Source organism: Schistocerca gregaria, chromosome 5, assembly GCF_023897955.1.
Source record: "Schistocerca gregaria isolate iqSchGreg1 chromosome 5, iqSchGreg1.2, whole genome shotgun sequence".
NCBI classification, from domain to species: Eukaryota; Metazoa; Arthropoda; class Insecta; order Orthoptera; family Acrididae; genus Schistocerca; species Schistocerca gregaria.
In genome coordinates, this window is record NC_064924.1 from 58,803,165 (window position 1) to 58,828,783 (window position 25,619).

General features: G+C 43.1%; 1 protein-coding gene across 4 annotated transcripts in view; it reads right to left on the bottom strand.

Moving 5' to 3' along the window:
- The window catches only part of LOC126272153 (transcription factor MafB-like), an 87,740-nt gene that overhangs the window by 61,273 nt on the left and 848 nt on the right, over positions 1-25,619 (bottom strand). For 3 of the 4 annotated variants that reach the window (XM_049974779.1, XM_049974780.1, XM_049974781.1), the window contains exon 2: positions 23,892-23,984. The exons of the other annotated variant lie outside the window; for it this stretch is intronic. In XM_049974779.1, the coding sequence (XP_049830736.1) occupies positions 23,892-23,963 (72 nt within the window). In that variant the 5' untranslated portion in view covers positions 23,964-23,984. The remainder of the gene's footprint in view (positions 1-23,891; positions 23,985-25,619) is intronic. 4 annotated transcript variants of the gene reach the window in all.

Here is a 25,619-nt window from a genome sequence, read left to right on the forward strand (position 1 = left end):
TTTCTATTCTGGTAGTCTGAAACTATGGATTTCACTAGTAATTATAACAACGCTGATCATTCGCAAACCCAATCATCCACATAATCAGATGGCACTTGGCATTCATCCGTTCGGCTTTACTCCGCTCAGCTCGTATAGCCCAGTCCCCTTATGTCTGTGGAAAGTTTATTTCTAGCTGTGACTAGGATTCTCCTGACAGAGATATCACGAACACTAAGCACACATTCAAAAATCAACTTATGACTCATCAGAAAGCAAGTTAAAATGTTTTCAAAAATGTTCAAAAACCAACATGGATGCGTTTCAAAATCATATGAACAATCGATAGACCAACGTGCACTGGACGCTAGGCACTTTGTGAAACAATTCTGCAGTGAAAACACTACAGCCACCTGGAAAGGAGCGAAGTTACATGTGTCACTCATAGGTGTAAGCAAAACCAGTACAGCCAGCAACCATGGAGCCATCAATATAAATCACTTCTGAACCCTGAAAGGAACTGAGGAGACATGAGAACTGGTGGTGAAAAGCCATCGGAGGGACAGAATCCTTTGAATTGATTGAGAGACAAGACAGAGCTGCGGCCGAGAGACACACCATGGAGGGGTATGTGCGTGAGCAGAGAAGAGAGGTGGTAAAGGCAATTGCTGGAGCTCAGAAAAGAGCGACTGAATGCACACAGCCATGTTAAGCCTACATCGTGGCCGCTGCTCTGGCAGGGTGATCTCCACGTCTGGATAAAGGACACCATAATTAGGGTGCTTTGGGGTGCAGTGAATGCGGAGCACATAATATATCAGCTGTTGCTGGTGCAAGAAGACTAAGTTCAGGGCTAGTCCAGAAGGCACCAGTCACAAGTTGGACTCCACAGTGGTGGATGGGGTGTAGTATCTGCAGTGTCGAAGGCAACCAGAACCATAGACAGGACTTAAATAGTCTAAATGAGACTGGACCAACACTTGATACAATCGCAGGAGAAAAGAGCGGTCTGCACCACAGGTGGTATTGCACATGCACCTAAGAACACTGACATGGGACCAGCACGTCCTCTTCAGCTGACGAAGATGAGGGAGCCATGTCAACCGGGCATCGAAGACCAGACCCAAGAAGCAATGGGTGTCCACCACCTCGAGGGGCTAGCCATTGAGGAATAATTTTGGATGGGGATGGACTGTACGGCGACGGCAGAAATGCATGACAAGTCATGGTCACCGAAAACTGAAAGCCATAGGAGAGAGCCCACGAGTGGGCCCGACAGATTGCCCCCTTTAGACGGCGTTCTGCAGCGCCCATTACAGAGGAGGCGAGGTAGATACAAAAATTGTCAGCATACAAAGAGAGGGACACTGTCGGCCCAACAGCTCTCACTAGACCATTAATGGCTACGAGAAAGAGAAGGACGCTCAGCACGGAACCATGTGGAACCCCATTTTCTTGCCAGTGGGGAGAGCTGTAGGAGGAGCCAACCTGTACCCGAAAAGAGCGATAAGAAAGAAAATTACGGATAAAAATGGGCAGAGCGCCACAAAGGCCCCATTCGTGAAGGGTGGTGAGGATGTGGTGGTTCCAGGTGGTGTCATAGGCTTTATGCAGATCAAAGAAGATTGCAAGGAGGTGTTGCCAATGGGCAAAAGCTGACCGGATAGCAGACTCTAGGTGCACCAAGTTATCCATCGTAGAGTGGTCACAGCGAAAACCAGTTTGAGTCAATGAAAAAAGGTCGCAGGATTAAAGGATCCAAAACAGCCGCCAACTCACCATGCGTTCAAGGAGCTTGCAGAGGGTGTTAGTAAGGCTAATTGGATGGTAGCTATCCAACTGAAGAAGCGGCTTCCCTGGCTTCAAGACTGGAACAACAATACTTTCCTGCTACTGGGTAGGAAGTACTTCCTCACAGACGTTTGAAGAGGGTCAATATACGATGGTGGCCAGCAAGTGTTGGAGCATTTGGTTATGTATCCAATCTGGTCCAGGAGCCGTGTCAGGACAAAGGGCGAGGGCGCTGGCATATTCCCACTCGCTAAATAGGGCATTATATGGTTCTGAGCAGTGAGAAACAAAAGACAAAGGCAGTCGTTCTGAATGCTCTTTCAGGAGAAGGAACATGGGTGGGTACTGAGCCGATGCCGAAGCTAGAGCAAAGTGTTGAGTGACAACACCATCTACAGAAATTCCTGCAACACTGGTGGGAGGACAGTGGCCAAAAATTTGCCGGAGTTTCGCCCAGACTTGTAAAGAGGGGATGTGGGGGTCCTATGGCGGCTACATATCATTCCCAGCAAATCAGTTTCTGAAATTTGATTAGGTAGTGGGCCCGGCCCCGGAGTCGTTTAAGGATCAGAAGAAGAGCAGTAGAAGGGTGCCGCTTGAAGAGTTGAAGAGCACGATGGAGGTCTTTTATGGCTGCAGCAATTTCTGGAATCCACTAAGGGACCATCTTCCAGCGGGGGGAAACCTGAAGAAGAAAGGATTGCTGAAACAGCTGCTGAAAGGATGGAGGAATTCAAGGTCTGAGTAGATTCATCAACACAGTCGTGTGGCAATACAGGGGGGATGGGAGCAGAGGAGAAGGCATGCCAATCAGTCTTAGATAGGACCCACCTGGGAGGGTGACTGAAGGAAGGTCAAAACAATCGGGCGATGGTCGCTGTCACATAAGTCATCATGGACACCCCACTGAATGGAGGGAAGAAGGTCGGGACTGCAGATGGAGAGGTCAATGGTTGAGAAAGTTCTGTGCACCACGCTAAAGTGTGTGGGAGCACCTGTGTTTAGTAAACAGAGGTCAAGCCCTGCCAGAGCAGGTTCAACTGTCCTGCCAAGAGCAGCAGTTGTATGACTACCGCAAAGAGGGTTGTGGGCGTCAAAGTCCCCTAATAGCAGGAAGGGAGAAGGGAGTTGTTGAAGAAGGGTGGTGAGGGCATGGGATGTGGGTGGCCTGTGAGGTGGGAGGTAGAGATTACAGATTGTGATTGGAGTGGCCAGATGGACCCTGACAGCAATGGCTTCCAGAGTGGTGTGGAGGGGAACCCATTTACTAACAATGTCCTTGCGGACCAAGGTGCAAACACCACCAGAAGCCTGCAAGGGGCCAATTCGGTTCTGACAGAAAGCGTGGAACCCACAAAGGGTCAGTAAGTAATTACTGGCAAAATGGGTCTCCTGGAGCCCAATACAAGTGGCAGAGTAGAAGGAAAGAAGGGGCTGCAACTCTGGAAGGTGACACAAATATCCATTACAATTCCACTGGAGGATTCTCAAGCCGGAGTCCAAAGTGGAAGCGATTGGACCGGAGTTGGTCACACCACCGAGTCACTATCCGTCACCGATAAGGATGGGGTTCTATCCATATAGGTGGGATCAGACTCTGTTGGTCCATTGGCTGCAAGAGGGGAAGGCCACACCTCAGGGGGGTACCAGAGGGGCCTTGCCCTTGATCCGGCATTTCTGCTTCTTCTCTTGAGAAGGAAGAGAAGGGATGACTTAAACGAGGACAGGTACGGAATTACACCGGGCAATCTCGGTGCCCATCGGCCGCGGATCACGTTGCCGATGTGGGGCACTAGATCGCCTTTCAGGGGGGTGCTGGGAAGAGGAGTCCTGGGAGGGAGCTCCAGTGCCATCAGCTGCCGAAGGTGGGGAGCACTTCTCCAGCGGGGGAGGGGGGGCAGCACCCGAAGGGGTGGGGATTGGTACTGAGGGGCAGGGCGAGTAGGAGGGGGATGCGAGGAGCAGGGGAGGGGGGAGGGGGAGGGGGAGGGGGAGGAGGAGGAGGAGGAGGCTGAAGGCATGAGGTGAATGGGGTGGAGCTGGGAAGACGAGGGGGTACGAGGGGGAATGGACGTAATTGAAGCAAAAGTAGAGGTCATAGACATGGGATGGAGCTGGTCATATTTTTGACGAGCCTCAGTGTAGGTGAGCCGAACTAAGGTTTTGTACTCTTGAATCCTTTTTTCTGTCACAAACACCGGACATGTAGGCGAGCGTGGAGAATGCTGTCCATTACAATTTACACACATTGGCAGGGGAGCACAGGCACTCCCCTCACGGAGGTGGCGGCCACAGTCACCACAGAGGGGATCAGTGGTGCAGCGGGAAGACGTGTCCAAATCTTAAGCATTTAAAACATCTGATCAATGGTGGAATATATGGTTTTATATCACACCGATACACCATGACCTTGACCTTCTCTGGGAGGACATCCCCCTCGAAGGCCAGGATAAAGGCGCCCCTAGCAATGCAATTGTTTTGAGGACCTCACTGCCCATGGCGCATAAAATGAACCCCTCGCCGCTCAGGGTTAGCACAGAGCCCTCAGCAGTTTGTAGAAGAAGATCTCGTTGGAAAATAATGCCCTGTACTGAGTTCAAAGTTTGGTGGGGTGTGATGGAGACTGGGACGTCACTGAGATGGTCACAAGCACGCAGGGCGTCAGATTGGGCAGCAGAAGATGTCTTGATGTGCAAATCACCGGACCGCATTTTACTCATAGATTCAACTTTGCCATATTTATCTTCAATCGTCTCCCTGAAAAACAAAGGCTTGGTCGTGGTAAAACTACCGCCATCCGTCCTGGTACAAACCAGGTACTGAGGGAAAGGTTTCAATCTAAGCCAGCAAGCTTGCTTAGAAACAGCCACAGAATGGCCAGGATGGTGAAGCTTTTGTCACTTCATGCGCAAGGCGTCCACCCTAGTATCACCCACTCCGATGAGGGGCTCACCCCATAGGCGCCACCCAGCCACAGCGAGGGCCGTCTGGCATGGCGGCCATTGCCGCGAGTTCTGGTGCCTAAAATGATGAGCATCGACTGCTGGGCATACACGAGGCGCTAACAGCTCAGGTACTACCAGTGTGATCCCTGTGGTTTAAGGGGCACAGCCAAGTGGGTACTTAACAGCCCCACCACATGGACTGGCTACCGTGCTGGTGGCCTGGCAGGAGGGGGGCCAGGGGTGCAAAGGGGTAGGGGAAGGGGGAGGGGAGGGGAGGGGAGGGGAGCCTGCACCATGGAAGCTAGGTAGGGAGTTACCCCAAATGGCTCACGCTGAACGGAAAATTTTTGGAAATGGATCCAAAACACCGAAAAGGAGATGGAAACAGCAAACTAAACAATAGCACAGTCCAAAACAAAGCCAGGAGGATAGCCAGGTTGACATAAAAAAGTCCACTAAGAGGGAAAAGAGGGGGCAGGGACAAAGGAGCAAGGAGAGGGAGGAAGAGGAACAAGGATGGTAATGCAGCCTTCAAAGGAAAGGAAAGGAAAGGAGGCTGCAATAGCTCTGGGCCCAGTGTGCAACACACACGCGCCCACAAAAGGACTGTGGGCCCCCTGGAGAGCACTTTGAAGTGTTGTAAAGCATTCAATAAAATTTACTTGTGCTGCCTTAATAACGTGTAACTTAATTTTTTTGAAATTCTTTAATACTTTCTGTGTTCTACAACTGAGAAACTGCCCCTGCATTCTTTGCAAATGAGAGATCTTCAGACCATTGTGTGTGCAATACAGACATAAAATTTTTGACAGTATTAGCAGTTGCAGCAGTTTGTTCATAAAAAGTATTTCATTTGTTTTATTACACATTTCCTATTTTAAGCAAACATTTGTAGTTGGTTGGTTGAGTGGATGATTTAAGGGACCAAACTACTGGATCATCAGTTCCTTTTTCCTTGAAAAGACAGGTCTACATGACTGGAGATCGGAGATGGCCTACCAAGATGAGGGGAAGAAAACCCCAAGGTCTATGAAGTTTCAACAAAGGCTAGATAATGGACAAAAAATAGAAGAAAGCGGAACATAGGAAGAAAGGTACATGAGGTTGCCATCTAGGGAGCAGCCGGAAACCCCCAAAACCACAGTGCAATGAGGGACATACAGCCCCCTCCCCACTTACCAGAGGTACCCTGCTCAGAAACTGCCTAGGAAAGACCAGCAACACGAACAGGGCAAGATAAGCATATGTAGACAACAGGTGAACGGACCACGTGAGAGAGGGGGAGGAAGAGTAAAAGAGCATGAAGTATGAGGGCCGGGATGGACCACTAAGCCCAGACAGCTAAGTAGAGTCTGGGCATAAGAGGCAGCAGAGTGTTCTGCCAACTTATCAATGGGCTGATAAGGTTAAGTGGCCCTTGCTTACAGAATGGGGCTACCAACTCTTAAGTGAAAAATTTGTGAACTTTTATTAATGTCCACCTGCACTTCTTTTCAATTTTAGTGCTTCTTTATATGTTTGCAAAAGCTAAGCTCATATGTATGAATTATCAGGTTTAGTTTCACTGTGCCACAATTGTTACTTCCCATTGATTTGGACAAACAAGCAACACTAGAAAGCTGAAGTCAGTGGTGGGTCACTTTTTGCAGTAGGGCGCATCACAAGCATGCCTTACAACACCCAGGAGTACTTTGTTTGTGCAAAGCATTTAGCCTACTTACTTTTGTCCACCACTCAGAAGTTTTTATGTGCCTAAATAGTTCCAACTGGTTGTGGAATTAGAGCAAGGCTATTTTGTAAAAGTGGGTGTCTTAAAACTATTATTAATTGTTAACAGATAATGGGCAAAATTTGTTTCAGAATGATTTATACAATGCATGGGCCACACAAAATTGAACACACAATACAATGTAAGAGGCAAATTAATGGATTGCGTCAAACTTACTGCAGTAAACAACACTCTGCATGGGCATACCATACAGCTAGCCACTCCATGTCAAATAATATTTGGTGAAAAACCTATCAATATTATTGACAAAGAAATTAAATTTACTATTTTAAACGAACTAACAAGAGAAAAGAGATAAAGACATCAAATAAGGCAATGAAAATAAAGCCTTTGGAGGGATAAAAGAAGACAACAGTTCAGGGAACCCCACTGTTTTAAAAATGGAGATTTGAACCTCTGAAAAATTAAGAGATCCACTACACTATGCACGAAAAGCTTTTACATTTATGTCATGGTTATTTAAAGTTGTTAGGATTGCCTATAATGAATTATTATAACAAAATATGATATGGTATACAGCTAAGAAGCATCACTGACTTAAAATACTTAAGAGTGAATTGATAAGATAGCAATTTAAGTGGTCAATTCAAGGTTTGCGACATATTTCATTAGCAACTTCCTGGCAGATTAAAACTGTGTGCCAGACCGAGACTCGAACTCAGGACCTTTGCCTTTCGACGGGAAGTGCTCTACCGAACTGAGCTACCAAAGCACGATTAACGCCCCATCCTCACAGCCTTACTTCTGCCAGTACCTCACCTCCTACCTTCCAAACTTTTACAGAAGCTCTCCTGCGAACTTTGCAGAACTGGAGGCGAGGTACTGGCAGAAGTAAGGCTGTGAGGATGGGGCGTGAGTCGTGCTTGGGTGGCTCAGTTGGTAGAGCACTTGCCCGCGAAATGCTAAGGTCCCAAGTTCGAGTCTCGGGCCGGCACACAGTTTTAATCTGCCAGTAAGTTTCAGTATAGCGCACACTCTGCTGCAGAGTGAAAATCTTATTCTGGATGTTTCATTAGTGTCTGAAATACAGGGTGTTTCAAAAAGATTGTGTGTATTACGAAGTATTATTTTGTCCACACTATCAATCGCTGCGCCTTGGCTCAGCTATTGGAGAAACGAATACACAGTCTAGTTTGTATTAATGGCCACAGTTGTCTTCTGTTTTGCTTGGTAACCACCATATGTTTAAAATGGCTACTCCGCAGAAGAAACCATTGTGTGTTCTTGAGTTCGCAAAGTGCAATTCCTTGATTACAGTCCAAAGACGTTTCAGGTTGAGATACCAAATTGATCCTCCAAATGGGTGGGACATTTGCAGAAGGTATCGACAGTGTCAATAGCATCAAGAATCTCATTAAAAAATGCCATACGTTTGCGTTTGTCATCAGAACACAGAGCTTGTAACAGCTGTAACTTATACAGCTTCATAACAAATCTCAAAACATGCCAAATTGTTGTTGTGGGCAGTTGTAACTCCCGACTGGCATGACGAGTTGATTTTGAAGTACTACGCTGGATAGCAGTTTAAATTCATGCAACATTTTCTTCAGGAATACGAGGGCGGCCTAGACTCTTTCCTTTACATACACATCCTGTATCTAGAAACTGTCGATACCATCTGTGAATATTCCACCCATTTAGAGGCTCAATTTGGTACCTCAACCTGAAACATCTTTGCACTGTGATCACAGAATTGCACTTTGCAAACTCGAGAACACAAAATGATTTCTGCTGGGGAGTAGCCACTTTAACATATGACAGTTACTGAGCAAATCCATAGGCAACTGACATCTGGCAGCTATTAATACAAACTAGACTATGTATTCGCTTCTCCAATAGCTGAGCCGAGGGACAGTGATCGATACTTTGGACAAAATAATACTTTGTAATACGTACATTCTTTTTGAAACACCCTGTATGTTTTCCGGAACAAGCAAAACTGGCAAGAAGGAAGTTCCCTGCTCTTTATTCAATACACTGTCTTGTTGATAGATTTTTCCCAGCTAGGCGAGCACTTTCTTCATTTGTTGGTTTACCTGAGTCTTCCAGAATCCCATTTGCAGATTGTAGCAGAAATTTTTTTTCTGTTATCTCTAATCAAGGTAAATATTAAGGTGAGTAATTAATAGTAAATTCACTAATTAAAGCTAAAGGTACATCAGTTAAATTAATGGGTAAAAATGCTTCATGTTTCCCCTACATACCTAGTAACTTAACATTTTCACAAAATACTCAATCTCTTTGAGGTAAAATAAATATAACTTCAGGTAATATAAAAGACCAAAGAACGTGAAAATTATCATAAAATATAATTGGTCAATTAAGAGACCTGTTACCAGAATTTTTTACACCAGTGGTAGAAAAATGTTTCGAATGTTGATTGCAGTGAGAGTTGTGTAAGCATTTCAATATATTACAGCGAGCTCTGGTGTACGCAGTGTAGTGTAGTGGTTAGCATTGCCGGCTGATATGCTGCAGGTCGCGGGTTCAACAACAATAACAATTATTTCTCCTCTCATATTCATCATTTCTGGAACATTCTTGAAGTATTTTGCATTTGTAATGTTTGTATATCTGGAATATTTGATGGTTGTATATCCAAGCACTCTAGAATATTTGATTTTTGTATAAATCACTGCACTTCCTGTCTAGGAGATCATTTCTGCTCTGTTATACATTAGTGTTAGTAATAAATGTGCTTTTAGTATTAAGTGTTGAACTTCACTGATGGACATGCCTTCTGATTTGGACTTCATTGTGGTTTGGATGTGACATTGTTTGGAGGAGATGTGTGCGCTTCAAAATATCTACATCACCGTGGCTCCAATCGGGCAATGTAAAAACCGTTGTCTACATGATCAGGAACAGGACTACAAGCAGTACATCTAACTCCTAAGATCCATATATTCAGGAGACAGATGAATTCCAAAAACAGCAATAAGTCAGTTGCACATCACACATCCACCAGCGTTTTCTGGAAACGCTGGTCATGACCCAATGGAATGGCTAAAGGATTCGACTAAATCACAAAGTACAAGAGGTGGGATGACATGTGTATGGCAAATGTGTACTTTTACTTTGATAGCGCAGCCAGCAGCGATTTGAGAACAATGAAGAAAAGCTCAATAGCTGGTACAAATTCCATGTCGAACTGGGAAAACATTTGTCAACAATCTGCAGGAAGTCAGCTTAGCAGAAGGTCAATTGAAGAACAGGGCCTAACATCATAGCAAAATGACATATTCGTACACACAGAATGTTTTCGCCCTTTGCAACATTGTACATTGCTTGGTACAATGTGAGATTTTGTCATTTTCCATCATATTCGGAAGGAAGGTTACATTTAGTGCCCTGCAAAGGAAAAGACATTTGGAGGGCCGAGGACAACAGGCCAATCTGTACTCAATTATGGACACACTGGGCAAGTTGTGCACTACTACAGAGAAAGAAGACTAGTGATGACTGTTGCACCACAAGACATCAACTGTGACAACAATCCCATTTGTGCCAGTCTACTGAAGATGATTGTAGGGCAAAGCTCATTACTGTCCCCTTGATGAGGCCACTCTGTACCATACCACAACAGCCATTCCCCATCACTGTACAGAGCTACCAGCCTCTAAGTGATGCGACCATCTACTCAGGTGGCATTACCATAGACAAAAATCTTCCATTCAAGACTGTTACCAAGATTACATCATCATCATCATCATCATCATCATCATCATCAACTGCCAACCAGTCCTGTAAGTGGCTGACTCGAGGGCGGCTCCTTCTGTATTGTCGAATGTTTATTATTGTCAGCTGGAGAAGACTATGGACTGTGATACAAAATAGATTGTGCTGAAGGTCCCAAATATGAAAAATGTCCAACCAAGAGGAACATGTACTGCAAGAATAACTACCAATGGCAGAAAAAAACTTTGAATTTGTTATTTCAACAGAATGTAGTTTTGATGCTATTCTCAGATGAGAATTCTTGCAGGCACCATAAGCACATATAAGAATAGTTCATCATCCTGGGATGGTATTTAAAACATGAAGAGCTTGTTTCCATGCACAGACTGCATCACAGCATGGCTCAGTCCATCAGGGGACGAGAGGGGTTGTTACATCATAGCGAGGAAGAGGTGCGGACTATGGAACATTCCACATAGGTAAGGATAGTGTTTGCTAGGTATTCTACCTGGTCATCAATGCAGAGGAAATGGTGTTCATCAAAAGTGGCCAGTGAGGAGTAGAGCCGCCAGTCAGTTTTTCAGTTTTGGAAAGCTGTCAACTGGTTGGAAGCACAGATGTGACAGACATTAGCAAAAGAATGACGTACGGGAAATGGTCAAATGAATGTGTGTCTGAGAGAACAGACCACTCTAGATGACGAGCAAGCGAAGCAGTACAAATCGAAATTTCCAAGTTGGAAAATGAGTACACAGAATTGAAAAGAAGTGTGGGTGTACTTGTGTGCAAACAGATTAGACTGAGCTGGCTAAAGATATCTACTAGAAGAGAGCCTTTCAGACAGGAGTGTGGGGAGCCCAAAAGGGGACAGTGGGCACTGAAGTCACATAGCAGCAAAAAGGGAGGAGGAAGTTGAGTGATAAGTTGCAAAATGTCTGCCCTAGTGACAGCAGAAGATGAGGGTGAGTGGACATTGCAAAGAGGGAAGATGAAACTGGGAAGAGAAAAACAGACAGCAACAGCTTGAAGCTGAGATGCAAGGAAATGGCGTGACTCTACTAACGTGAAGTGTGGAGGTGAAGGCGACTGTGAGGGTGCAATTTTGTTTCCTGGAGGCAGAAAACAACTGGATTGCAAGAGAAGCTCTAATTCAACCCTATTGGTTATTATGCCGTGGATGTTCCACTGGAGAATAATCATATCTGATGACAGAAAGGAGATGTGTCAAATAAGGGGGCAGTCAGTGCAGTGACCGCCAAGAGTCAGAATTCAAACGTGCACAATGACCAGTTACAGAGGCTGGGAGACCCTAGTCCATTTGTTAGACAGAGGGTCGATATTTGCCATTGTTTGACCAGCGGACTGGTTGTTGGCGGTGCGTCCCAGTGAAACGGAGATCAGCCAAGTGAGTGTATCGTGTGGTGACACATTGAAAAAGAACACTGAGGTGGAGATGGGGAAGATTGTTTGCCTTTGTTTGACTGCTTAGAACATTGGTGTTTGTCAGGTACAGACCCAGAAAACACTGGCTGGCTAGATTTGTGTGGAAAGTCATTGAGGGAATACTCCTTTTCCACACTTCTGTTTGCGAGGCATGTAATTTTGCTGGCGCAGGCAAAGATTTGTTGGTATGGTGTGCACTCATAGCAAGTGAAGATGAGGGTGTGACCATGGGGCTCAATGAAGTAGAAGTTGCAAATCTGTGTAGCTATGTCATTCATATGTCGGGATATAACAATGTGAATAGGAACCCTTTCCCTCACACGGATCTCCTGAACAGCTCTCTCATTGAGGTATATTGGACAGTCGTGGGAGGAAGCAGCATAATCATCCTTGCAGTTGATACAGTGAGGGGAGGGAGGTGGACACCCTAATGAGCGTCCATGCTGCAGGTTACACATTTGGCTGCATTTTCACAAGATTCACATTTGTGGTTGTAACACTGAATTTATTGCAACACATGGAATCAGGGTATATGGTCTGACAGTAATAGCTTTGTATCCAGCCTTAATTTTTGTTGGAAGTGCCACACAGTCAAAAATGAGGAATGGAGTGTGGGTTGGCACTAATTCTTTATCAAACATTTTCATGACGTAGTGAACTGCAGTCACTTGCTTGTCAGTGAGATAGGCTGTTATTTCAGAGCAGAGAAGTGGCATGTGTTACTGAAAAGACAGCAACCCTTCCCTTGGCTCTTTCCCCAGTCAAGCCATCCTTTCGGTGGAGGGCATAGCCCTGTACAAGGGCATCAGAGGCTTCGAAATGTATTTCATGTAAACACAACCACAAGGATTGCGCCTGTGCCAGAAGTTGCAGTTCCTCCACACAATTCCTGAAACCATTCATGTTCCACTGTAGTATGGGAGCCCATCATACAGACCAAAACCTTTATTTGGAACACCATCTCCGATATATGGTGAGTGGCAACTTTCCTTTTCATAACAGAACCATCAAGTTGAATGACATCAACATGATCTGATGACTTAGCACCTATTTTTGCCAGTGGTGGAAGCTTTCCTTTTTTTGCTCTCTGGGAGGGTTTTGTAGGCACTATCACAGCAGCAGTGGAAGCAGGGCCGGATATTTTACTGGGCTCTTCCTTTGGAGGTACCAGGGGGTCCACAGTAGTAGCAACTGTTTGACATGTGCGCTCGCACTAGCAACCCCCATTTCCATAGGAGCGTTGGCTGTCGAAAGAGTTTTTTTAAGGGCTGAAGCAAATGATGTAGTGAATGTGGGAGGCTGCATGGCATTATGGATCTTCTCGGCCTCAACATATGGGATGCGTTTCAATGTCTTAACCCAGATAACCCTGACGTTCTTCTGGAAGGACGACGTCACTCACTGTTGAAATTATTTATTTTTGCGAATAACACATTGTTGCAACGGACTGTGGCGCATTGTTATACGAAGTAGGCAGAGTCAGTTGCGTGCTGCGACAGTCAGTTTGACGGTGTCGTTCATGGTGAGTGAGAAACTGTGTCTTGAAAATAGAGCCGATTTTACCATGGACGAACTGACTGACCTTGTCATCAATGTGTATGTATATTTTCTTTCATATTGCGTCAATAATTCTGAAACTTGTCATAAAATTTCTTAAAGAATCAACCTATATTATTTATAGGTTCATATTACCATTGAAAAGTTTTCGTCAGTTGTAATTCAATAATGTTTTCAACCGTCCTTCCAGAAGGACGCCAGGGTAATATGTTGTCATTTTGTATAACAGAAAACGATGTACACTGATGGAACTTTTGGACACGTCAGGATCAAAAGATGAGGAAATACCTAATACTGGTGTGAATGTAACATTACACCCTCCTCTAAATTCAACTGATGACATAACAGATAAAGATTCGGGTGCTGAAGAAAATCCAAGTGTAGATAAATTACCAGCAAGTCAGCTCAATGCTACTGCACTTTGTGATTTGGCCATTTCTACCGATGGTAATGCTGTGAATGCAACAAGAAAACAATCCTTTACCTCTGACGTTATTCCAGGACCCTCCAGCAGTCCAAAAACAGCAACAATAACAACAACAACTGCAAACAAACCAGCAAGGCTATTGAAGAATAAAGTTCTAAACCTCAAGAAATATAAGTGGAAAAGTGGTGAAATAGTTAATCCAACACATGTATGGCCTGTAATGTTCACAGTTGGAATGAAGAAAGGGCGAACACCGTTTGAATATTTCCAACAGTTTTTTGATAACGAAGTGCTTCTAATGATGGTCACTTACACAAATCAGTACGCAGCCAAGATAAATAGACTAGGTGATTGTTCAGAAGATGAGATGTTGGTGTTTATTGCAATACTTCTGCTAAGTGGATATGTAACAGTGTCACGCAGAAAGATGTACTGGCAATCAGATAAAGACAGCCACAACAACCTCATAACAAATGCCATGTCCAGAGATCGATTTGACTTTATCTTTTCCAATTTGAATGTATGCAACAATGACAGTTTAGATAAATCACACCGATTTGGGAAAATCTGCCCATTACTGTGTATGCTGAATGATAGATTCAAACAATTTGCGCCTCACGTGCGGCATCATTCTGTCGATGAATCGATGGTCCCGTACTTCGGAAGTCACGGGTGAAAACAATTCACAAAAGGGAAACCAATCCGATGTGGGTTCAAATTTTGGTGTGGAGGCACAAGTGGTGGGTTTATTATTTGGCTCGAACCCTACCAAGGAGCTGGCACGTGTAGTAAGGATTATGAAACGAAAGGTATGGGGTATGCTGTGGTAATGACTTATGTTGACCAGTTACTTCCACATGTTCCATGTCGAATATACTTTGATAACCTCTTTACAAGCATTGAACTACTACATGACCTAAAAAAGAGGGGTGTGGAAGCAACAGGAACAATAAGAGGAAACAGAGTTAAGAACTGTGCTCTATCATCTGTAGATAAAATGATAAAAGAAAATAGAGGATCATATGAAGTTTGTTCTGACTCAGCATTCGGGATTTCGATTGTATGTTGGAATGACAACAATGTTGTTACTGTAGCCACCAACTTTGACAGAGTGCAACCACTACGCTCTGTAGCAAGATTTCACTCCTACAATACTCATATGGGAGGCATAGATCGAGCTGACCAAAATGTATCCCTATATAGATGCTCTATAAGAGGGAAAAAGTGGTATTTCCTGATCATTGCACATTTTATAGACATTGCAGAGCAAAATGCCTGGGATCTTTACAAGCATAACAAAGAACCCATAGATCATCTGACATTTCGTCTTCAAATTGTCCCTGCAATTCTTGAAAGTCACAAAAGAGTCACTACCAGCAGAGGGCATCCTAGTGAGAGGGCAAAACTAGATTCTAGATTTGATGGAAGAGAACATTATGTTGCCAAATTACCAACGGACAAGGTAACAAAAAAGAAGAAGCAGCTGAAATGTTGAAGTTGCCACAAAAAAAACTACTACTATGTGCATAAAATGTGACGAACCACTTCATGTTTGTTGCTTTTTGTCTTATCATACTAGTGCATAAAATATGTGTATAGGTTATTTTCTTTGTTTTTTGTATTTATTAGCTGTTTTAGCCCATAATTCAAACCTCTTATGTTTATTTGAATGTATAAAAACGGAAACAAGTTAATTGTGCAATGTCACATACTTTAAAAACATGTTCCCTTATTGTCCTGACGTCCTTCTGGAAGGACGCCCATTTTTGGAAATACAAAATAAAAATAAATACTCAAAATTTTTTTTACTTTCCTCCTTACAACCTTGTGAATGAATGTAGATAAGATATAAACCAATTTTGAAAAACAAATAATTCAGGACTATTTGGGTTAATCTCCTGCACCCTCCTTTCTTCAAAGAAGACACTGTAATCCCTACTCCAGACAGGGTGATCCCCAGAACAACTGACACACTTCGGAGGGGAGGAACAACCCTCTCGATCATGGGCAGCCTTGCCAAATTTTCCACAAGTGGCTCCACTCTTACATCCTATGGTGGTTTGCCCAAGGCACTGGCATTAAAAACAGCACTGTGGGTTGGGGACATATGGCTGTATATTTGACGAAGGAAACCTGCCTTGATATGCTCTGGGAGTTTCGTGCTATTGAAGGTAAATTTGAAGGAATTATATTTTATGAAACCCCCATCCACCCTTTCCAGTATATTTTGCGCATCAAACCCTTTTCAACACATTTTGAACATCAACAATCTCTTCCTGAGCCCACACATACTTCAATTCCTCCTTGAGAATATTGACCAGATCCCTACAGGTCACAAGATCTTTGCTGTAGTTCGAGGTGTTGTGGAGCTCTGTTTCTATGGCATATTCCCCAAGGCACTTAGCTCTCCAGCAATTGGTAATTTGTTGGGAACTAGCAGTTTCAACCAATAGCACTACATTACACAGTCGCTTGACTTATTTCAGAGTACCTGCGACGCCCTCTACACCTTTCTGAATATAAAAAGGCGAAACCTTCTCAAAGTTTTTCACTTCACAATTAAAAATCCATTCTGGCCAGCAGCATGCATTCTGTTGCTATATACTGAAGAACTCTGTGTAATACTTGAGTCGGGAGGGATGGCTACAGGAGCCCTCCTATTTGACTGGGTGTTAGTAGTCCCAAGAGCAGCTAGGAAAATAAGGGTCTACTCAGACAGGGCTCTGCACGCCTGAGTAAGCCTTACACAACTGAGCTGAAGCATGTTCTCCAGAGATTGCCTGCTAATGACTGTTCCAACTCAACAGCCACACATCTCATCAGTGTGCGCCACACCTTGAGGTTAAGGGGATTTTTACAGAGGTTTTTGCCATTCTCGTGATCCGAGTGCTCAAGCCGAGATCCCCATTCCCTGTAACACGCAATCTTCTACTGCCATGCTGTAAACCAGTCACTGAAGTATGTCCAGAGTTTATGTTGATGGGGGACTGGCAGCACTTTCCAGTCCCTAGCTCAGGAATCTCGAAGTTGGAAAGCCCGTAATCAGCAAACAAATGCTGAGCCCCTGAGGGCTCCGGAGGTAAGACAGACCAAGTGGTCCATGACAAAACACTGTACCAACACTGGGGATCATCCACCAATTAGCCACCACTCATAAAGAGTATCAACAGCTGAACAATGAATAATTGTGGAGGAGGTGGAGAACATGCTGCAAGATGGTTACATTGAATCTTTAGAATGTTCCTGGTCTTCTCTGGTGGTCCTTGTGAAGAAGGACAGCAAATGACATTTCTGCATCAACTGCTGACAACTGAACAAAATTACAAAGAAATGCTTCTATCCATCACCATGCACTAATGAGACCATGGATTGCCTGAAAATTATTTCTTAAGTATGAATATGCAGAATGGCTACTGGAAAAATGAAGCTGACGAAGCTGACCAGGAAAAGATTGCCCTCATAACTCATGATGGCCTCTATGAATTCAAAGTTATGTCACCTTACTTTTTAAAGCTCCAGCCACCTTCAGACATGCTTTGACACCTTAAACAGATTATGTGTCTTTGTTACCTGGAAAACACTGTCATTTTTTTAAGACATTTGAAGAACATTTCAGTTGAGTGACAACAGTGCTGAAGCATGTTCAGACTGCAGGTCTCTGCCTGATTTCGAAACAGTGCCTTTTTATTACCAAAGAAATAAAAATCTTGGGGAACCTACTGAATGATGTTGGAGTGAGTCCAGATATGAGCAATCACAAATTTTTCAACTCCTCAGCTGAATTCGTTCATACCACTGGCAACTAATACAGGGCTGAATCAAGGCACATCCATCACCAGAACTACTGCACGGAAACTCGAAAGTTGAAACGAGGTGCAAGAAAGGTCTTCCTTGCCATTAAGGAGGTGCTAACATCTTCCCCAGTTCTAACATTGTATGACGAGAATACTGATGTAGAACTTCACATCAACACTGGTGGTTTTAGGATGCGGGCAGTTCTAGTACAAATTGAGTAAGGTAATGAAAAGGTGATAGCATCTGTTTCCACAGTACTCTCAAAGTCTGAGAAGAGCAACTCTACAAATTTGAAAGAGTGCCTTGCAGTTGTCTGGGCCATCAAGAAGTTCCGCTTGCATCAATCTGGCAAACTAACATTGTAAAGAATGCTAATGATGACAGTATGTGCCACACTTATCTAAGGGGCATTTGGTACCATTCCCACCCGCAACGGCATGTTTCCATTGAATTGGAATCTGCCTTTTGGGAAGGTTCCCAAAGTCGGCAAATGGGAATTGATGGACAAGAGACTGCACTGACTACCTCACCTGCAATGCTGCAGCCAAAGCTGTGCTGACTGCTGAAGCTCTGCAAATTTCAACGTTCCTTGTAGAAGGCATCATCCTGAAACATGGAGCACCCCATGTATTGATCTCTGATCATGGTAAAGCTCACTGGTTGAGGCTAGTACCAGAGGTAATTTTACGTTGAAACATCAACCACAGGATGGTAACTGCCTACCATCCACAGATGAATGACCTCACAGAATGTTTTAGGGGGACAATGGCAGATTTGCTCTCAATGTACACTGATGTTGAAGACAAAGACTGGAATACAGTATGGCAAAGCAAAACACTACGAGCTTCACATTGTTCTTTCTGCTCCACAGACATGAGGCCAAAACAACAATGCATACACTTTTCCTGTTTCAACCATAAAATAGACAAGGCAACTACGTGAAACACATCAGCAGGACCAAAAAAGCATGGCAGTTGACTTGCGTACAGACCCTGGATGTCCAGGAGAAAGAGAGATTCACCTGGGAGACTTGATATGATTTTTATGCCTGAGCAGAAAGTGAAACTATTGGAAATATTATTTAAGCACTACTTGCATCTGCACCATATCCTTTATCGCTTGTCAGAGGTCACATATGAAGTTGAGGATTATGACCCTTTATCAGACAGACAGATGCACAGAGACGTCATCCATGTCCTCCATATGAAGCCCTATTATAGTCTAATGCTGCAGATTGACAATGTGAGGTTCCACAGAGGACATCCAGGATACAGAGGACATCCAGGGTGCTGTGGGTGGCTCAAATGATGGCTTCTGAAACAACAGTTTGCTGTTTTTCCAGGAAAGAGAGCAATGAGGCAACCTCTGGGCCATGCAGTGTGGTGAAATGGTTAGTATCACTGGGGGGCACATTACAGATTGCAATTACTTTTTATTTTGTATTTATCAGTTCTGGAAGATTCTTGACATGTCTCATGTTCATAATTGTATATCTGTAACATTCGGTGGTTGTATAAATACTAACAAGCTGGAGTATTTGATGTTTGTACAAATAACTGCACTCTTAGTCCAGATCATTTCTGTTCTAGCCATAAATTGATGTTAGTAATAAAGTGCTTTCAGTACTAAGCATTGAACTTCACTGACAATCTTGTCTTTGGATTTGGACATTATTGTTGTTTAGAAGACATTGCAATACTTCTAAAGTTGTGTGTTCAAATAAAGTGAAATATGTTTAACAGTCTTAGTAAATGTGTGCCACTGGTATGGAATAGTCATTGAGTCTTCAGTCATAGTGTACCCCTTCACACTTATAACAAACACAAAATAAGATTCTAAGATTAAAATGTTACAGTTAACTTTTATATTATCCATGATGCAAAGAAGGATAATGGCTCACCAGTATTGGCTATTTGTGTTTGTAAATGTGAAGCTTTGAAGAATAAAGTAGGGACATAATGGTTAAAAATGATGTAATGATGTAGTAGGGGACTGACGATGATGATGATAGGGTAAGGTGGTAATAACAAAATAGTGAAGTACTTATAAAGCTAGAAATGGAATATGAAGATGAGAAGTAGTGTGGGTTGTGTGAGGCAGAGATTGTTAGGCTACATGGTATGGAACAGTGTCTCTACAGTAACTAATTGTTGTGGAAGCATTTCATCAGGAAAGAAATTTTTAGTAACGTAAACAAGAAAGTAGCAACGACACCACCAAAATAACAATGTTCAATAAATGTGAATGAAGTAAATGAACAGGTATGTATTTTGAAGCAACATTTTGTTTGTTCAGGTTATTTTTTCAAATCTGCAATGAAAAGTTTAGTAGTACAAGGAAACCCTTAAACTGCAAGCGAAATGATAAAAATGTGTCCACATCGACATCTATACTCTGCAAAGCACTGTGAGGTGCATGACAGAGGGTACCTCCCACTGTACCAGTTATTAGGGTTTCTTCCCCTTCCTTTTATATATGGAGCAAAGGAAGAATGATTGTTTGAACACCTCTGGGCATGTAACAATTATTCTAATCTTATCTTCATGATCCCTATGTGAAAGATACATAGGGAGTTGTAGAATCTTCCTAGAATCATCATTTAAAGCCAGTTCTTGAAGCTTAGTTAATACGCTCTCTTGGCAGCTTCACAACCTGAACACAGGGATTGTATTACATGTATTATTTTATGTATATGTGTAGCTGTAACTTAGAAATGTAAAATATAATGCAAACTTTTGTATTTCTCTTAAAAAAAGTTTCTTTTGTAAACCTTGACATGTCTCCTGTACATCAAATCAAATGATTTGAAAATTGTATGTAATGAGATGAATAAACCACATATCACATAGTTTACATCTGTCTTTAAGAGTCTGCCAGTTCAGTTATTTCAGTACTTCTGTGATACTCTCCCATGGATCAAACAAAGCTGTGACCATTCGCGCTGCCCTTCTCGGTATACAGGTATGTTCAATATCCCTTGGTATGGGTACCACACACTTCAGCAATATAATGATTATACTACAATGAATTTGTTCAATGTGGTGTTGTCCTTAGCTCCTGTGTAATGTCAATTGACATTATGTTTGTCCTAATGACTCCACCACATTAAAAATATCTGAATGTTCAAAATTTATCATTTGTTTTCATCCTGAGGCCACTGATGTCTCAAGTTATAGCTTCCACCCACTTATTCAAACATACATATTGAGTCGTTACGTGATTTTTATTGAAATAATATCTGAATTACTTATTAAATATTATTCTTAGATATGTATACAACTACTAAGCTGAAGAACAAAGTAACTTGATAGTTGCTCTGTATGTGTTTACTGATGTAGGTTTCTCATGTTTATTTTTCCCTGTGTGATTTTGAGGTAATGGACACTGAATTATGATAGCAGTACCAGAAATTATTCACGATGGAATCAAGCTAAGATATGCCAAGAACAGAAAGTGTGTGAAGTACAATGAAAACCGAACAGTGTAAATGGTAAAGTGATGCACTGATCCACGGTTAACACGCCAGAGAGAACTTGAAGGATCATTGTCATCAGGAATGAGGGAAGGAGAGGGAAAGACGAAAGGATGTGGGTTTTAAGCGAGAGAGGGTAAGGAGTCATTCCAATCTCGGGAGCAGAAAGACTTACGTTAGGGGGGAAAAAAAAGGAGATATACACTTGCACGCACACACACACATATCCAACTGCACATATACAGACACAGGCAGACATACGGAAAGGCAAAGAGGTTGGGCAGAGACATCAGTCGAGGTGGAAGTACAGAGGCAAAGGTGTTGTTGAATGACTAGTGATGTACGAGGGGCGGCAACTTGAAATTACTGGAGGTTGAGGCCTGGTGGGTAACGGGAAGAGAGAATATATTGAAGGGCAAGTTCCCATCTCCAGAGTTCTGATAGATTGGTGTCAGTGGGAAGTATCCAAATAACCCGGACGGTGTAACACTGTGCCAAGATGTGCTGGCCGTGCACCAAGGCATGTTTAGCCACAGGGTGATCCTCATTACCAACAAACACTGTCTGCCTGTGTCTGTTCGTGCAAATGGACAGTCTGCTGCTGGTCATTCCCCACATAGAAGGCTTCACAGAGTAGGCAGGTCAGTCGGTAAATCATGTGGGTGCTTTCACACGTGGATCTGCTTTTGATCGCGTACACCTTCCAGGTTACAGGACTGGAGTAGGTGGTGGTGGGAGGGTGCATGGGACAGGTTCTGCACCGGGGCAGTTACAAGGGTAGGAGCCAGAGGGTAGGGAAGGTGGTTTGGGGATTTCATAAAGATGAACCAAGAGGTTACGAAGATTAGGTGGACGGCGGAAAGACACTCTTGGTGGAGTGCGGAGGATTTAATGAAGAATGGAACCCAGGATTTGAGGAAGTCATATCCCTGCTGGAGAGCCACATTCAGAGTCTGATTCAGTCCCGGAAAGTATCCTGTCACAAGTGGGGCACTTTTGGGGTTCTTCTTTGGGAGGTTCTGGGTTTGAGGGGATGAGGAAGTGGCTCTGGTTATTTGCTTCTGTACCAGGTTGGGAGGGTAGCTTCGGGATGCGAAAGTTGTTTTCAGGTTATTGGTGTAATGGTCGAGGGATTCAGGACTGGAGCAGATTCGTTTGCCACGAATACCTAAGCTGTAGGGAAGGGACCGTTTGATATGGAATGGGTGACAGCTGACGTAATGGAGGTACTGTTGCTTGTTGGTGGGTTTGATGTGGATGGATGTGTGAAGCTGGCCATTGGACAGATGGATGTCAACGTCAAGGAAAGTGACATGGGATTTGGAGTAGGACCAGGTGAATCTGATGGAACCAAAGGAGTTGAGGTTGGAGAGGAAATTCTGGAGTAGTTCTTCACTGTGAGTCCAGATCATGAAGACATTGGTGCATGGCCAGCACATCTTGGCACAGTGTTACTCCGTCCGGGTTATATGGACACTTCCCACTGACACCAACCTATCAGAACTCCGGAGATGGGAACTTGCCCTTCAATATATTCTCTTTTCCCATTACCCACCAGGACTCAACCTCCGCTAATTTCAAGTTGCCGCCCCTCGTACATCACTTGTCATTCAACAACATCTTTGCCTCTGTACTTCCACCTCAACTGACATCTCTGCCTAACCTTTGCCTTTACATGTGTCTGCCTTTATATATATATATATATATATATATATATATATATATATATATATATATATATATATATATATATATATTAAAAACAAAGATTCCAAGACTTACCAAGCGGGAAAGCACTGGCAGACAGGCACAATGAACAAAACACACAAACACACACACAGAATTACTAGCTTTCGCAACCGATGGTTGCTTCTTCAGGAAAGAGGGAAGGAGAGGGAAGACGAAAGGATGTGGGTTTTAAGGGAGAGGGTAAGGAGGCATTCCAATCCCGGGAGCGGAAAGACTTACCTTAGGGGGAAAAAAGGATAGGTATATTCTCACGCACGCGCACACACGCACGCACATGCCGCGCGTGCACACGCACATCCATCCATACATACATACACAGACACAAGCAGACATATTTAAAGGCAAAGAGTGAGGGCAGAGATGTATGTCGAGGCGGAAGTGTGGGGGCAAAGATGTTGTTGAAAGACAGGTGAGGTATGAGTAACGGCAACTTGAAATTAGCGGAGATTGAGGCCTGGTGGATAATGAGAAGAGAGGATATATTGAAGGGCAAGTTCCCATCTCCAGAGTTCGGATAGGTTGGTGTTGGTGGGAAGTATCCAGATAACTCGGACGGTGTAACACTGTGCCAAGATGTGCTGGCCGTGCACCAAGGCATGTTTAGCCACAGGGTGATCCTCATTACCATCATCATTCTTCCGGCTGACAAGGGTTCCATGACCGTGGTATTTGATCGTCGGGAGTATGTGGCTGAGGGACTGCGGCAGCTTTCAGACGACTCTACATACAGTTTGCCAAGGTAATCCCATTCCTGATGTCCAGGCGGAGCTTCAAGGAATCCTCAGAACCTTAGGCCCCCTACAAAACCTTTCACCTGACTCCATCAAACTCCTGACCCCACCGACACCTTGCACTCCTACCTACTTCCTAAAATTCACAAACCCAAACACCCTGGCACAAACATTTATCAAAATAAAAACATTTATGAATAGTAAGGTTGTTCTGTACTGGTATGTGCTGTGGTTGTCCTATGGAGAGAAGGGAAGGTTAACATAATATGAGAGAATATTAACTTCTTCATCTGTCAGTCAGTTCAATGTGTGTGTGTGTGTGTGTGTGTGGGGGGGGGGGGGGGGGGCGGCATGTGTATTTTCTACTTCTTATGAAGGACATTGTCCAACCAAGAGCTTAACTATTTCTAGTATTCTTTCATTGTGCCTGTCTGTGACTCAATGCTTCCTCCATGGTGTGAGTAGCACTCAACCCTTTCCATATTGTTATTCCATCTTTGAAAAAAATGGCAACAAATAAAAGGAAACTACATACCACAGAGGCTGCCGCACTCAATATGTCATTTGTTTCCTCTTTTTTTATCCAAACACGTTTTTTGCCTTCCATCTTTGTTGCAGTTCTAAGGCCCTGAAAAACATGTGACCATATAAAAACAGTCTTCTTCAATTTTCATTGTTACTGTGAGAGAGTTCAAAGGTAGTATTTTCAGTACACTACTGACCGCAGCATATGTGCCAACACAAGAAATAAATTTAACTCTGGCAGAGGAACACACATGAACTGTTTTACAATTTCCACGTTACAAAGAACATGTGATCTCAAAATTATAGAAAATCAAAACTGGATGCAATGGAAACAAATGATTAGAGACTGCTGTTTCTTTTTAGCAAATGCTTATGTTACACTATCCAACTCTGAGCATTGTGAGAACTGTATATTCATTTTTCTCCAAGAACTTAACTTCACCACTTCTAAGCAACTGACGTGTAAAGTGAATTTGCCAATTAAAACCACTTACCACAGGCAACCTCAACTTCACAGATGAGGAAAAGGATACAAAAGGATGTTTCAATCTTTTGCAAGTTTAGTGTTTGTAGATTTAATTTAGGAATATCTTGGTGGAAACTATAAACTGAGGGGCTCACATCTGAATCTTGGATTATACTACAAACTGAAAGGTTTACTATCATGTTCTTATTGATTTACATAATAACAGAACAGAATTTGTACTTCCTAACCACACATGCAGCACTTCAAAAATAAAAGGAACATTTGACCCTGTGGACTGTTCAACAGTTTGCGAAGAACATTTATATCAGACAATTTAACGTGTGTTTTTCATACAGCTGTTTCTCTGAGATTATATAATAAAGGCTTTCACCACATTTGCCAGCAACTAAGGAAAGGAATGGAAATGTTTAATGGGACACAATCATACAAGCTATAAGATCAACTAGCAGCCATTTCTTTGAGACATTCCTTGACCACATTTATAGATCTATAGATCTACATTCAATATCAAGACGCCACTGCCATACTTGAATCATAATCTTTCCACTAAAAAAAACCCAGATATAACCGTCCACACACATTGCAATGTCACAGAAACACAACAACAGCAATGCCATAAAAACATTTGTTACACGTTTCTTTCATACAAAACTGATTTAGTGAAATGCCTCCCTCTTAAATGCATACCCTTGTTAAATTTTCTGTAAGTTCTGATGTCATGAAGTACCCGTTTTCAGTGATCATTACACTCACCCTAGCAGCACATCCTAGGCAAACTACCTTTCTTTAAAAAAGAATTTAATTACATCCACACCCACAGCTGTGCCACAAAACTACATAGAAATTTGTTTACACACAATTTGCAGGTCTACGCAGCTGAGTGAACTACTGTATACGAATACTCAAACGATTCTGAATACACACAGCAGAGTGAATACTTTCTACAGCTATTTATTTCATGCCCGCATAAACATTCCCTAAAATGATGTGTCTGTGGTAACATAAATCGGAAGTATTAAGGAATACGATAAAACTTCCCATTGTACGATCAGGGGTAGCGATACTTTAGTTCATAGCAAACGTTCTTCTTGTCCCTTATCGTCCTGTAGAAAAGTTATCGCTTCACAACGGGTAAGCAAATCAACATAACCAAATTGTGACGGTTTGCACTTCACTGTCCTCCTTTTATCGTCATCACAAAGCATTAAACAATCGCCTCTAGTCTCACTGGGGATAAAAGCGTAAACTGCT